The following is a 13859-nucleotide window of genomic DNA, read 5'->3' on the forward strand; positions in this document are numbered from 1 at the left end:
GTTCGCTGTGCTGTGCCTCCATGCGCGATCGCGCATGGATGTATATACTAGATCGTTTGGTTTTTTCGTGAGTGACCTGTTGCTTTGGCTAATTGCCGATGCCCAGGCACTAAATCTATGTAATACGTCTAATAATCGATTCCTTCTGTTTGCTATACATGTGCGGGTTTTCACCTCAAAAGAATGATATCCGTGGATGTTCGTATGCATAGTATAGTTTTGGGTATCATCCGGTCAACATTTGAACATTTGACCAACCCCGACCCTCGCAAGTCGAGCATTTCTAATCAAGTATCCCTACATCCACATTCACTGCACATGTGGACATATCCACACCACTCGAGCCTCAACCCCAAGAGCTAAGACTAACAGTTCTTGTAATGCAATCAAGCCTGCGCCGCCCTCTCCTTCTGCCTCGTCTCCTCCGCCGGAGTCTGAGTCTTCAGCTGCAGCGCGTGAATGCCACCCTCTTGACTCATCTCCTCCTTCAACAAGGCATAGACCATACGGTGTCTCGCGGGCTGCATTTTCTTCTCAAAGGCATCCGAGATTATCGTGACACTAGCAGCTATTAGTTCCGGTCTCGTAAATATCGGGCGTAGACGCACTGGAAATGGGTCTCCTTCGAGGCGACACCCTCCATTGCTTTGTGGTGCGCGTGCTTGTGGGAGTCATTGCGGATAACGAGGGTAGAGGGGGTGAAGGCGGTAGCGATCTATCGATAGTGTCGAGTGTTAGGGAGGCTTCTAGAGTAAGGGTTTAGTCTCGGTATAGACGGACCTTGTCGCGCATCAAATCTTCCATCGGGGTTGTGGAGGCCATTTTCGCGGAGACGGAGAACAGGCGGCGCGGGAGGAGGCCGGGGAGGGTGCGAGTGAGCATTGGAGGTGCTGAAATGCAGCCGGAGGGGAATCGCCGAAGGAAGGAAGAGGAGTATAGAACGAGGGTATCGAGGGTATAGGTTATAGGGTATAGGCTATAGAGGAGGATAAGCGTTGGAGAAAAGCGGAGTCGCAAAGTCGAGCTTTCCGCGGGACTTCATCCACATGACATCAACCCATTGCGCCTCAACTCGAGCTATGAGGCATTCGCCATAACCCTAGTCTTCAAAGTTATTAAAATGCCCGGCCTGATCTCGCGACTGCGACCGCGCCTGCAGCTTCCACGTCTGGCGGCGCGCGCAAGACTGCTGTCGACGCTCCCGAACACCCCGATCTTCCGAGCTCTGCAGAGCCACGACCCGGCCAGTTTAGCTGTCGTACACAGCTTGAGCGAGCGCTCCTTTACATATGGAAGTCTGATCGGCGATGTTATCCGCGCGAAGGAGCAGCTTGAATACAAGACCACGGGCAAGCTGGCTGGGGAGCGAGTCGCTTTTTTGGCGGAGAATAGCTATGACTACGTAGGTATGTTTACCCGGGTCGCTGGAGCTGCAGGCAAATAATAATGGGCTATAGTGACTATGCTGGCTATTTTTGCAAGCGACGCTATTGCATTGCCTTTATCCCCGTCTTTCCCTATTGGTGAACTGCAGTATATCTTGGACAACTCGGAGGCCAAGATGCTCCTAGCGACGGAGAAATATGCCGACAAGGCAGAGCAGGTTCTTAAGGCTGGATTGCAGCGGGACCCTTTGTTCGATATCAGACACAAGCTCAAGGAAGGCGCTCAGAATGAGTCTGTTCAATTGGAGAATCTGAAGCAGCCTGCCTCTGGGGGTATGATGCTGTATACATCTGGGACTACGAATCGACCGGTAGGTGCCTTTTAACAATAATATAAGAATTGTGCTAACACTCTGCAGAAAGGAGTACTCATCCCCGACTCCGCAATTGCAGCACAAGCGACTTCCCTCCTCAAAGCATGGAACTATACACCTCAAGACCGACTACTCCACCTACTTCCACTCCACCACATCCACGGCGTGGTCAACGCAATCTTAACCCCGATATTCGCCGGCTCCTCCATTGAATTCATGTACCCGTTCAACCCAGACCAAGTCTGGTGCCGCCTCGCTGCCCCATTCACAAACGAACCCAAACCAAAAATTACCTTCCTCACAGCCGTCCCAACAGTCTACAACCGCCTGATGACATCCTTTACCACCCTGCCATTAGAAACCCAACAAGCCGCCAAACAAGGAATATCTCCATCAAATCTCCGCCTCAACATCTCCGGCTCTGCGGCCCTTCCAACCCCCACAAAAACAAAATGGACCTCCCTAAGCACTGGCAACATCCTCCTCGAACGCTTCGGTATGACGGAAGTAGGAATGGCCATAAGCTGCGGTCTTGACCCAAATGACCGCATCGATGGAAGCGTAGGCTGGCCCTTACCAGGCGTACAAGCCCGTCTCGTCGACACAGAAACCGACGAAATAATCCCACTAGACAGTACTCGCGAAGGCGAGATCCAACTCCGCGGTGAAACTATCTTCCACAGCTACTGGGATAATGAGAAAGCCACAACTGAAAGCTTCGTCTCCGCTGACGACGGCGGGAAATCGTGGTTTAAGACTGGTGATGTCGCGACTAGACGGGTCGTTGAGGGGGCCGGGTCCGGATCTAGTGGTGAATGGGCGAAGGGTCCTATGTATTTCATTCAGGGTCGGAAGAGTGTGGATATCATCAAGACGGGCGGGGAGAAGGTTAGCGCGTTGGAGGTTGAGAGGGAGATGCTATCTCTGTATGTTTTCCTGATCTTAGGTTCTTCGGGGGTTTACTGACTTGTTACTAGGCCTCAAATCGTAGAGGCTGCCGTCGTGGGTCTCCCCTCGGAAAAATGGGGTCAAAAAGTCGCTGCTGTTGTCGTCCTCGGTGCTAATGTGGCGAGTACGGGACGAAACGGCAAGGCGTGGGGACCGATGGATTTGCGACGAGCACTGAAGGATCGATTGGCTTTGTATAAGATTCCACAGGAGATGAAAGTTTTAGATGCGATTCCGAGGAATGCAATGGGCAAGGGTGAGTTTTTTTCTCTTTTCTACCTGGGTGTGGTTTGTGTTGGTAATTTGCCTTGCTAATGTTGAGCAGTGAACAAGAAAGCTCTTGTGAAGCAAGTGTTTGGTATTTGAGATCTAGACCGGCGGGCACGTTTCTGATTTCTGCATCGATCTCTTCTTTCTGTTTGCCCTGGCGCTCCATCTGCAGCACGCGCGCCACAACAATGCGAGCCCACATGAATAAACCCTGGGCATGATCACAGATCATGCTCTGCGTCTCAAGGTCTGTTCCACTTGTGTCTAACTGGGTTCGAACAAATGTCTTGATATCATCCTCATTCTCTGCGTCTAGCTGAATAGTTAATCCTTCCTGGAGCTCTAACACAGGATAGTCGCGACAAGAAAAGAAGATGCCAAGTCGAGAACCCGCCGACGGAAGAACTGAAAGCAAGTGTATGAAGAATGCAATCAATTTTACGGCTGGTTCTTCGCCACATTCATCAAGTGCATCGATGTAGAGAGTGACTGGAAACCTTTCCAGGATTCTTGGAAGAGATGATTCGAGAAATGAGTGTAGAATCTGGAGCTCCCATGTCCACTGCTTTCCTACTTCACCGATTGTTCTTTGCTGCTCATCGAAATAGGCAATCATGTCACGGAGTGCGCCTGGTACGCGCCTAAGTATTTGGTGCAGAAAAGAACGAAAAAGGCCAAGTGGAGATTTTTGAAGCTCATGACCACGGGCGTGGAAGAAGAAGGAGATTGTAATAGGTTCCGCATCATAAATGGCTGGAAGCTCTCGGAGAGCATATTTCATGACTGTGGATTTCCCAGATCCGGGCTTCCCCCTTAACCAGAGTAGACCTCTGTGTTGACGAGACCACTGTGCTAGAGTTTTATGACGAAGAAGCCATTCGCACGTGCCCGTAGCGGCATCTTCAATCCTACTCTGTCGGCTGTCTATATCCGCAAAGGCTAGTGATTTTAGGCATGCTGCTATATTCTCAGAACAGGGAACATGTAGATCTAGGCTACAGAATTAGCATTTGACCAAAATATCGTATAGAAAGACATACTGTATTCAAGAAATCGATTGGCCACCTTCAGCTTCGCCTCATCAACCAGTATTCGAATTCTTTCCCTCACAACGGTGTAATCGCCTTGATTTCTGGATCTGTACTTCACAAGCCCAGAATGATCAGTGTTAAAGGGAATGTTATCTTCATCGGCCATCGGTACTAGGCCTGTGCTTGTAGCTGACTTTTCTGTCACCAGTAAAGACAAGCGGCCAGTTTTGCGCAGTCTTCCATCCGGAGCGACCTATGACACGGAGATTAGCTTGGAATGTCCCTTCTACATCCTACATAGAGTATTAAGCTTCTCACCTCTAAAATTGGACTATATTTGCGCTCGAAGAAAGTCACTACTCGGTAGAGACCCTTGCTTTTCTCTGCAAACTGGTCGGTAAGCCTTTTAAGCAAGGTCGTGGGCTCATTGTCGTTATCCACGACAAGATTGTCAACCAATGCCTGGTTCGGTTGATCTTGGACAATTGTTTTCAATTGTTCATTTCGCAAACCAAGATTTGGCACTCCAAAGAAGACTAGCCCAAAACATGCCTTGGAAAGTTCTGACTGCATGATAGTCCCTGGTCGATGAGCCCAGATCAGTGCCTAAAACCGCTGGTCAGGTCCGTTACTGCATGCGATGTAATATGAGGTCTTACTTCTTTGATCAGCAGGCCGCCGAGGCTATGACCGATGAAGATGATCGGACGGCGAGTAGTCTATCAGAGATTAACATGATCCAGATACCACGAGGGCTTACTTACACCATCATTCGCTCGAAAGGCAGTGATCTGCTCTAAGAAGATTCTGCCTAAGTCTTCGATGGATTGCTTCGAAAAGCTATTTAACAGCGTTGTATCGTAACCGTAGAGCAGCACTCGGATATTGGGAATGTCTTCGGGCAGGAAGTCACGTAGCCAAACTTCGTCGCTATTTGGTGCCTTCCAAGAGCCAAAGGCGTGACTTCCAAGACCAGGAACAGCTATGACGCTAAAAGAAGGTGAGCAAAAGTGACAAGAATTTGCGGAGTATGCACGTACTCGACATCTGCACCGTTCTGGTGCTCGTAGAGCGGTGTAATTCCGTCAAATACACAGGTATAGCTATACTTATAACCCTTTAGGTTTCCAGCGACACTCAACCGGGTACAAAGCTCCTCCCCTGTGAGCGTGGTGCTGATTGAAATAGTAGCGCAGGCGAAGCGCTTGTCCTTTGGCGTCAGAGTGTGACGAGTAATGGTGGCTATTGCCCTCCTTAAATCTGGGTCCTGCTCAGCAACAGACTTGAGATTGTCGATGAATTTATTCTGGTGATCAATTGGAATGTCGTCGACTCGAAATGTCAGACTCTTGGGCCTGGGCGCCTCCGTCTGCTTCCTCTCGCGAGTGAAGAAGGCAAACAGTAAGATGACGCCGATGATCGCGGTAACCGCCAGCACAATCACTTCGGCCCTGGTTTCCGATCCCATGAGGAGGTAGGTAGGAGAGTAATAAATTGCAGGAGGGGTCTTTGGAGCGGACAGAATGGAAAGGTAATGTCTCCCTCCTGCATCAGGGATATGCGGCTGAGATCCACGTGAGGTTGTTAGCGCCATGCAATGGGGCGGTGCTTTCGTAACTACTTGAAACATGGAATTTACAGCGGAGGCTTTATCTGGCGCTAATGTTATTCTCGTTTCCTCAACTACCATGGCATCCGACGAAAGTCCACCCTTCGAGTTCACCCATCAGTTAACTTTGGAGCTGCACGGGCCGAGCCGACATGTACCCGGACACCCCCACGTTCCATTATTTGACAGACGTAAGGTGTGGGATCTGCTCGTCAACGAATTCTGCTCGGAGTTAGACAGCATTGCCAGTCATCTCTGGTGGATGTCGAAACAAGACAGCGGCAGTATATCTCCACTTCACCGGCAGCGGGTGAAACGTCGCACAATTGTCGTGACGGAAGATCCGAAGCTCCACTTGGTGTGGATACACGACCGCATCTTTATCAAGCCACTCCCACGCTACATAGGCTCCTATACATTCTGGAGGGATTATCTATGCATAGAAGCTGGCAGTGAAGGCCGTGGACCACCTACGCGTCGAGCCGCACTAGGATTCTTGCGGACGTACTACCACCTGATAAAGCACGAGTCCGACTTGAGAATTGCACAGGATCCTAGTCTTGGCCTAATCCCGGCGGCTATCACCTGGGAACAGTTCTGCAACTTCACCTCGAGCCTAGCTGGCATCGCAGACGAGAAAGTTTCTCCGCGTTATGCCTATGGCGAGATACGGCTGACCCGATTGAACTTCTATGCCCCAATACTTCTGGGCAAGTCACACTTTCAAAAAGTCGATTACCAGTATGCGGAATACTTCGCACGTCTCTATGCGCCATTCTTGTTTGTTCTAGCTGTTGTCTCGGTGATTCTTAGTGGACTGCAGATCGTCGCCTCGGTGGGAAATGATGCTGGAAGCAGTTGGACAATGGGTATGTCGCTTTGGATTAGTGTCGCATTTATAGTGGCGTCATGTGGTCTTCTCTTCACTTTCGGCTTTCTGGTGGTATATAAGGTGGCGAAGGAGTGGAAATATGCAATTCGTGATCACCTGCGATTATTAGAGGAGAAACGGGGGGTGTAATTAGGCATGACCTGTTGTCATTGAAAGAGAGAAAGTGATATATTGGAACGAAAACTTTTGACAAAAAAGCCAGGAAAATATCGATAAAGAAGAGAAAAAAGCCTAGCTCCAGGGCTTGAACATCATTTTACCCCTTGATTGGGTTTGAAGGTACGACATGAAACTTTTCATTGTAGACTCGTGTGTGATTTAATCTCACGCCCAGGATGAAGTATTCGATGGAGATCTTTCCATATATCCAATTATAATACAGTTTTATACAAAAGGCAGAGACATATCATTAGATAAGCTCAAGCCCACTCGCCCCTTCTCTCAAAAGGACTAATTAACCCAGTTGCCTCCATCTTCACCTCCAGCCTCGCCATATCAACAGCCTGAATAGTAGCCTCAACAACTCCGAAGACATCCATATCCTCTCGACCGGGACAATTATTCGGGATGGTGACCATGCACCTAACACCCAAACTTGTGATGAACCCCGAATAGACCAGTCCCTCGTCGGGATTGACCCCAGTAAGTCGCGGCGTGCGCAAGACGACAGGGAACGAAGGTGGCAATTCGCATTCGGCGAAGTAGAAGGCGCGGAAGAGGAGCATGCAGGCCCAGTGTTGTTGGGAGAAGGAAGAAATCTCATTGAGACGTGTTTTCAAGGGCTGCGCGAAGTGGATCATGTTGTCCAAGTCGATTTGGGTGTAAGGGAGGGGAAGGGAAGATTGTTCCGGAACAGATGATTCAGCTTTTGAGTCCGACTGGACGGGTTCAGATTCGCCTTCGTTTTCAGCTGGAAGCTCGGCCTCATCTGGCATGTCAATGGCTGCATCGAACTGGCGACCATTTTCATGCTCAAAGCGCAAAGCAGCCTCGATCTGGTAATGGGCAACCACATCGGTGAAACGACGCAGCGGACTCGTGCTCTTGACATATGCATCTATGCCCAGGAAGTGGTGCTTGATGGGAGCAGACTTAGACAAAGCCTTTGGCATAGCGAACTGGAAGAATTTCTCGCCGCCGAACTGAGCGATGTTGTCGCGTGTGACGCGGGCGTATTCCGGGTCATACCAGGTACCATCGAAGACAACAGGGATATTGCGAGTAGCACAGAATTGGCCCGCGATATGGCCAGCCAGGTTCATGAGTAAAGAGACGAGGTTTTCTTTGGACTCATCTTGGACTTCGTGCGAGTCAAAGTTTTGAATACGAAGCTGGATTTTTGGGTCACCAATGAAAGTCTTCCCCGTTGTGATTTGCATCTCATATGGCTTTGCAGGAATTATGCCCATTTGAACGGAGACGGCTGGGTTAGGTTTCAGGCGTTGCATGTCCATCGCCCCGTTCTTCTGCCGCTGGGTACGGAAGCCTAGCATTAGACTGCGAAGAGTCGTGAAAGTGTCTTGGTCTTCTGATGTAAGGGTATCGCGTATGACTCGATCGGCGGCTAGGGGCTGGTCGATGGGAGTACCGCCGACTTGCAATGCATTTGTAGACTCCTTTCTGTCGGGGTTGAAGAGCTCACGCAGCTTGCTGTGAGTAATATTGATCACATTGTGGACACTTCCATTTGTCACTTCGGTGTCGAGAATCTCGCCTTGTAGGTTCATTTTCGCGCTGAATGTCAACGTAGGCCGGCCAGCTGACAAACTGAAGTTGTTTTGTGTAAAAGAGCTCGGGAAGATGGGGTAGGTACGCTCAGGAGCATAGGTGGTAAACCACCGAGAGCCCGCATACTCCATGATAGGGTCGTCATGACGCAGGAAGGCTGTTGGATTGGCGACATGAATGCGAATCCAGAATGTGTCGTTCGAGCCGGGAATCCGTTCCAAAGAAACGCCATCGTCGATTTCTTGAGCATGGATATCGTCTATACAGTAGACAGGCAAATCACCCCAGTCCTTTCGAAGCTTGTGCATTGAGTCCGTGAGAGTAAGATTCTTGCAATTCTCCTCGATCTCTTCCCATTTCATATCCTCTAAAAGGGACATGCCGTGGCCCGGAAGAAGAAGACTTTGGTCGAGAAGGCCGAGGTTCTCCCATGGGGCAATGACACCAATTTCCTGCAGGAAGAGGCGGCTTGAAGCCTCACTGAGACCGAGAGTATTGTACATGCCCGTCGCGCGCATAATGTGCGATGCGGTAGATCGCAAGGTCCCAGACGGCATTATCACAGATGGAATGCCAAACAGTTGCAGATATTCCAAAATAATGCGGTCATTCTCTGTGAATTTCTCTGTTAAGATTTCACGGTACAGCATGGGCTTGCCATCCTGCCCGGGCTCAAATTGCTGAGTTGTAGGTCCCACGCTGGACATAATAGTCGGCGAGCGAACTTTTCGGCTCGAACGAATGAGCCGCTGTGCCTTTTGGATGAACAACTGCATCGGATGACCGAAATTAGATGCGGTCTTAGATGATGCGATCCCTTCAACCAGAATGTTTTGATGTTCATGAACCCATTTCGTAACTGTCTCAACAATTTTGGCGATTCTTTTCGGCTCCACCAGGTACAGGCTGCAGAACAGAGAGGTTGAGTCCTTTTCCATCAGGAATGGGTGATTTCGCACAGATTGATGCACAGCGTAAAGGTTCACAGCGGTCAGTTCCGATTCATCGATATCCAAAACCTTCATCGTCAATTCGTCGAGGGTCAGTCGTTGAAATTCCTGGTCATCGGCCGCTATTTCGTAGATATTGTCCAACCGTTGAGCATTCTCCAAAGTAAAATCCGCCGCATGATCTGAGAAGTTGCCCATCATTTCCAGTAGTGGCGCTCCTATTGGTCTCGGGATGCCACCCTCCGCAACAAGCTGGATGTCGGAATTGGGACGAGCAAGTTCAGTAGGTAGATATGGTTTAAGAGGCTCAAGCAACTCAGGAGGAGCAAAGCCCTTAACCACATAATCCAATTCACCTGCAGGGCAGATACGCCACAATCCACGCTCGGTATAGAACTGCTTCTGTCTGTTGACGGACTGCACATATATGGCCAAAGAAGATGTATCGTCTCCTCTCATTAAGGATATCATGTCACCGGGTTCCAAGTGATCACCCTCAAACTCCTCCGATACGTCAAGATCGGTTCGCTCCGTCAATTGAGAGTGAGTTCGGTGGCCTTCCTCGGAGTTACGGCCGTTTATGGCGACAGATTGTGCGTTGACAGACATGTTCGACCCGGGTTCTTGAACTGAATCTAGGGTTTGAGGAACAATCTCTTTCCATTGCCTCAGGTATTGTCGTATATCCTTGGTCTTCGCATACTCGGCGTTCAGGCGAGCCAGCTCCAGCTCTTGCGCAGTTGGAGGGTCTTCAGCGGCAGGATCCTAGAACAATCTAGTTAGCCAGTCAAATAGCTTTAATGATAGTGCAGCGCACCTCGATATCTACTTCATTGGCGATAATTGACCTCGGAGTTCTTGTGGTTGACAGCGAGCGCCGTTCAAGCCGTGGCGTGCAAGCCGCAGGTCGGGGAGCAGGCATTCTGCCTGCCGTTGTCGTACAGCACGTCGCACACAGAGCTGTCTAGCAATAGAAAGGCTCTGAAGTGACCCTGTCCTCGGAAACACCATAATCGTGGTTGGCGTCGAGAAACGACTGTCGCAGATCGCGAAACTTGCATCATTTGACTGGCATAATAATACACCGCCCAGGGCGGTCTCCGTCTGATCTCGTGACCTGTCAACACATGCGATGAGCTTCGCAGGGAGATGTTTGGTTTATTTCTGCTACCTTCTCCTTTTGTAATTTTGATTTGTCAAAAAGCGCCTTGCTCATTACGATGGCTCCGAAAGTTATCTCTAAGCGAGCCTCAAATTTCAGGGTCGCAGTGAGAGGCATTTGACTCGCTTGTATCATGTCTTGTGCTGGTTCGCGTGACTGGATTAGTCTACACGTCTACTAGAGTTCACTCGGCATTTTCTCCGATTAGTACTAATATCACGTCCATTCATGGTCATCACCCGGTGCAGGGGTTCCAAGTATGGTCAAACCATGACAGATCACAAAAATTCGCAGGCCCACTGCCCCCATCAATGTCTCAGATATTTTGAGTCTTCCCATAGACTATTTCTCGAGACATGTCTTCTGCGAGTATCCCGCACAGCCCTCGTAGACAGCGTTCTCGTTTTCCTTAAAAAACCCATGATCAGCCACCTCGGTAGCGCATACGGCTTCATGTGAGAATAAGCCCCACACGAGGATCTGCCTGTCCGGAGTATTCTTTCTGGAGTTTGCTCTAGCCGGGCGATCACGCCGGGGACACAAGACCGAGAGCCTAAAAAAACTTGATGTTCGGCGCACATCGTTGCCGAAATGGTCTAAGCGAACGCCTTTAACTAGCTGCGGCGGTGCCTACCCCTTCCAGGAACCGTTCAGGGGTATCCCCCACACGGCCCACTATGCAAGCTTACCGGAGCGTTAGGGCCCTGTCTATCTATGCCTCTCCGCCGTCGATCAGAGAATGGGTCCAGTGTGCTTTAAACGGCGTGGGTGGTGGTAGTTTTGATAACTGCGCTTCTTCTATTTCTTTCCTTCCATCGAGGTCTTTGGATACGTGTCCGCCGACACTTGTGTAAAGGAGGCTTGCTTATCTATAAACCCAATGACAAACAATCGCGGCCAGAGAGCTCGGACTGCCCACGGTTCCTCCACAAATCTTTTTTGCGTCTAGCGGCATTTCAATTCTAAGCCCCTTTCCTGGGTCAAAATATCTTCAAGGATTATCAGTGGATCTAGAAACCAAACTTGCAATCTTCCACCATTCACGGCGCAAAGATACAATCCGCGCTACAACCCGGCGTAGCAACCGCCCAGCATCTGGCTCTCGGTTCGGGTAGAGAAGCTTCCATGCCATTGAGGGCCTGCGTTCAATAATGCATATCCGCAAGATCGACAGCAAACAGACTCTCGGTTAGAAAAGAGGTTTGATCGAGTGATCTCACTCGAGTAGCTATTTCCTCCGACAAGAAACCCGAGGTTTCAGCAAACCATCTGCCTTGCCATGTGCCCTTTACATACAGAGCCGAACGACTCCACAAGTACCAAAAACCGAGATGGAGATAGCCATCATTTCTGCAAGACTTGATTGGCAGCTCAAGTTCTGGAAATAAACTGCCAGATACTCCCTACCCGATCGGGGAACTGCGGTAATGGTACCAACAAGGCCTTTGCAGAACCCCGTTACAGTAGTGCCTTGTCCAGTCCCATCCTTCCCGCTCCACCGGGAGGGGCAGTGGCTCGATGGATACCCCCGAGTCTTTTGGGAACGCTTTAACCATGGCTATTTATATCAATTGAAGACCCGCTTCTCCAGGGTTGATTCTGAGTTTGAGTGTTCCATTTCAACCTAATCGTTCTTTCGTCGCAAGCTCAAAGCTCATATCAGCGCTTTGCGGTAGTTCTTTTCTTCTGTCTATACCTTGTTGCATCTTATACACTTCGCTCTCTCTGCCATGGCTCCCAGCATTAGCTGGTGTACCTTGGCGCTGGCCATTGCTGCCATGGCGCCTGCGGTCCACGCCGATATTTGTTCGACACTCGAGCAGGCCGGAATTGATATCGAGTATCCTCTCTCGCTGGACTATTCGAGTGACCTGACCAAGTACTGGTCGGCTGCATGCGGAGACCTGAAGCCCACATGCATTGCGGCGCCAGCTAGCGCGGAAGAAATGTCGCATGTCATCACCGAGTTGCACAACTTCGAGACGCTCTTTGCTGTCAAGTCTGGTGGACACATGCCTAACAATGGTTTCGCCAGTATTGAGGATGGACTGCTTGTTTCGACCAAAAACCTTGACCAGGTTTTCTATAACCCCGACGATGAAACTGCCGTCATTGGACCCGGTCTATCCTGGGAGCAGGCGCAGAAGGGATTGGATGGTACTGGCCGTGCTGTTGTCGGTGGCCGACTTGGCGGTGTTGGTATTGGAGGCTATATGCTCGGATGTATGTTGGTCATAAAGAAGGATTTTGTCTGATTCTAACGTGAACAGGTGGAATGAGTTTCTTGAGCACCCAGTACGGATGGGCTGCAAACAACGTGGCCAACTACCAGGTCGTTCTGGCCAATGGCACGATTGTCGATGCCAATGAGATGGAGAACGTCGGTAAGAATAAGTTGAGAGGGTTAGTCGATTTTCACAGAGCTAATTTGATAAAGATCTTTACCACTCATTGAAGGGCGGCGGCAATAACCTCGGTGTTGTCACTGCGTACACTATGCAAACACACCCTATCGGCCAGGTCTGGGGTGGCAACTACATCTTCACTGCCGACAAGACTCCCCAGGTGTTGGAGGCTCTGCGCAATTTTGTGGACGACTACCCTGATGAGAAGGCCGCTATTATCCTGACCTCCGAGCATGGAGCAGTCATCGACTTCTGGATCATGTTCCTCTTCTACGATGGACCTACGCCTCCGGCGGGTGTCTTTGACGAATTCACTGCGATTGATCACACCTCTACGGCCAAGACCTGGGATAGCTACTATGACCTGTTGAAGAACAACGACTTCTTCATTCTCCAGTAAGTGTTTCCAACCCATGAATCTGGAACGATTCTAACCTTTCTCAGTGGACAACGCTACACCATTGCCACCGAAACCACTCCCGTCCCCAGTAAAGCCGTTGGCTCTTCCGTGCTGCAGGAGTACTACGACCACTGGTACAACGTGACCGAGTCCGTCCTCGCAGTCCCCGGCGTGCTTGGCTCGATCGCCTTCCAGCCCGTGCCGAAGGCCTTCTCTCAAAAAGCCGTCGAGCGTGGCGGTGTAAGTCTCTCTATTACCAGTTTGCCAGGAAACAACCCAGCTAACAAAGCCCAGGACCTTCTCTCCGTCCCAACCGACACCAACTACATTTTCATCGAGCTCGACTTCTCCTACGCCTTTGCCGCAGACGACGAGAAGATTGACCAAGCCAACCAAAATCTGTATGGCGGCATGGGCAATCTTGTCCAAAAGAACATTGACGAGGGTCGCCTTCCGGATGTCTACCGACCTCTCTTCATGAATGATGCCTATTTCCGACAGGACTACTGGGGCCGTATCAAGCCCGAGTCTAAGCAGTATGCGCTGGACGCTCGCTTGCGCTATGATCCTGATGGGTTCTTTCAGAAGCGGACTAGTGGTGGATGGCGTCTGGAGGAGTAAGGGAGCTTCGGAGCGTAAATATTGCTTGCATTATAACAAACATAATTGTTCTGGTATATTAATATCATAATTCAGCACCTAATA

General features: G+C 50.1%; 6 protein-coding genes across 6 annotated transcripts; 3 read left to right on the forward strand and 3 right to left on the reverse strand.

Annotated features, from left to right (window-relative positions):
* Positions 1-386: 386 nt before the first annotated feature.
* N7443_005382 (BolA family protein) lies at positions 387-882 on the reverse strand (the record flags this gene model as incomplete). Its single annotated transcript, XM_056885438.1, has 3 exons — positions 387-561; positions 609-715; positions 781-882. The coding sequence occupies 3 exons, from the start codon at positions 880-882 to the stop codon at positions 387-389; spliced, it is 384 nt and encodes a 127-aa protein (XP_056740886.1).
* A 238-nt stretch (positions 883-1120) lies between these two features.
* On the forward strand, positions 1121-3073 carry N7443_005383 (acyl-CoA synthetase; the record flags this gene model as incomplete). Its single annotated transcript, XM_056885439.1, has 5 exons — positions 1121-1406; positions 1458-1756; positions 1805-2685; positions 2737-2963; positions 3033-3073. 5 exons carry the CDS (start codon positions 1121-1123, stop codon positions 3071-3073), a joined length of 1734 nt encoding a protein of 577 aa, XP_056740887.1.
* Positions 2988-5476, reverse strand: N7443_005384 (uncharacterized protein; the record flags this gene model as incomplete). The annotated part of the gene is made up of 5 exons (XM_056885440.1): positions 2988-3967; positions 4018-4261; positions 4327-4614; positions 4773-4998; positions 5049-5476. Coding segments are annotated over 5 exons (2166 nt in total), but the record flags the coding sequence as incomplete, so codon positions are not given.
* A 220-nt stretch (positions 5477-5696) lies between these two features.
* Positions 5697-6638, forward strand: N7443_005385 (uncharacterized protein; the record flags this gene model as incomplete). The annotated part of the gene is made up of 1 exon (XM_056885441.1): positions 5697-6638. One exon carries the CDS (start codon positions 5697-5699, stop codon positions 6636-6638), a length of 942 nt encoding a protein of 313 aa, XP_056740889.1.
* A 290-nt stretch (positions 6639-6928) lies between these two features.
* N7443_005386 (exoribonuclease II) lies at positions 6929-10109 on the reverse strand (the record flags this gene model as incomplete). Its single annotated transcript, XM_056885442.1, has 2 exons — positions 6929-9952; positions 10005-10109. 2 exons carry the CDS (start codon positions 10107-10109, stop codon positions 6929-6931), a joined length of 3129 nt encoding a protein of 1042 aa, XP_056740890.1.
* Positions 10110-12079: 1970 nt separating this feature from the next.
* Positions 12080-13775, forward strand: N7443_005387 (FAD-binding oxidoreductase; the record flags this gene model as incomplete). The annotated part of the gene is made up of 5 exons (XM_056885443.1): positions 12080-12572; positions 12620-12733; positions 12787-13150; positions 13199-13394; positions 13449-13775. The coding sequence occupies 5 exons, from the start codon at positions 12080-12082 to the stop codon at positions 13773-13775; spliced, it is 1494 nt and encodes a 497-aa protein (XP_056740891.1).
* Positions 13776-13859: the final 84 nt, after the last annotated feature.

Source organism: Penicillium atrosanguineum (genome assembly GCF_028827265.1).
Source record: "Penicillium atrosanguineum strain IBT 20685 chromosome Unknown utg000004l_segment0_segment0, whole genome shotgun sequence".
In the NCBI taxonomy this organism is placed as follows: Eukaryota; Fungi; Ascomycota; class Eurotiomycetes; order Eurotiales; family Aspergillaceae; genus Penicillium; species Penicillium atrosanguineum.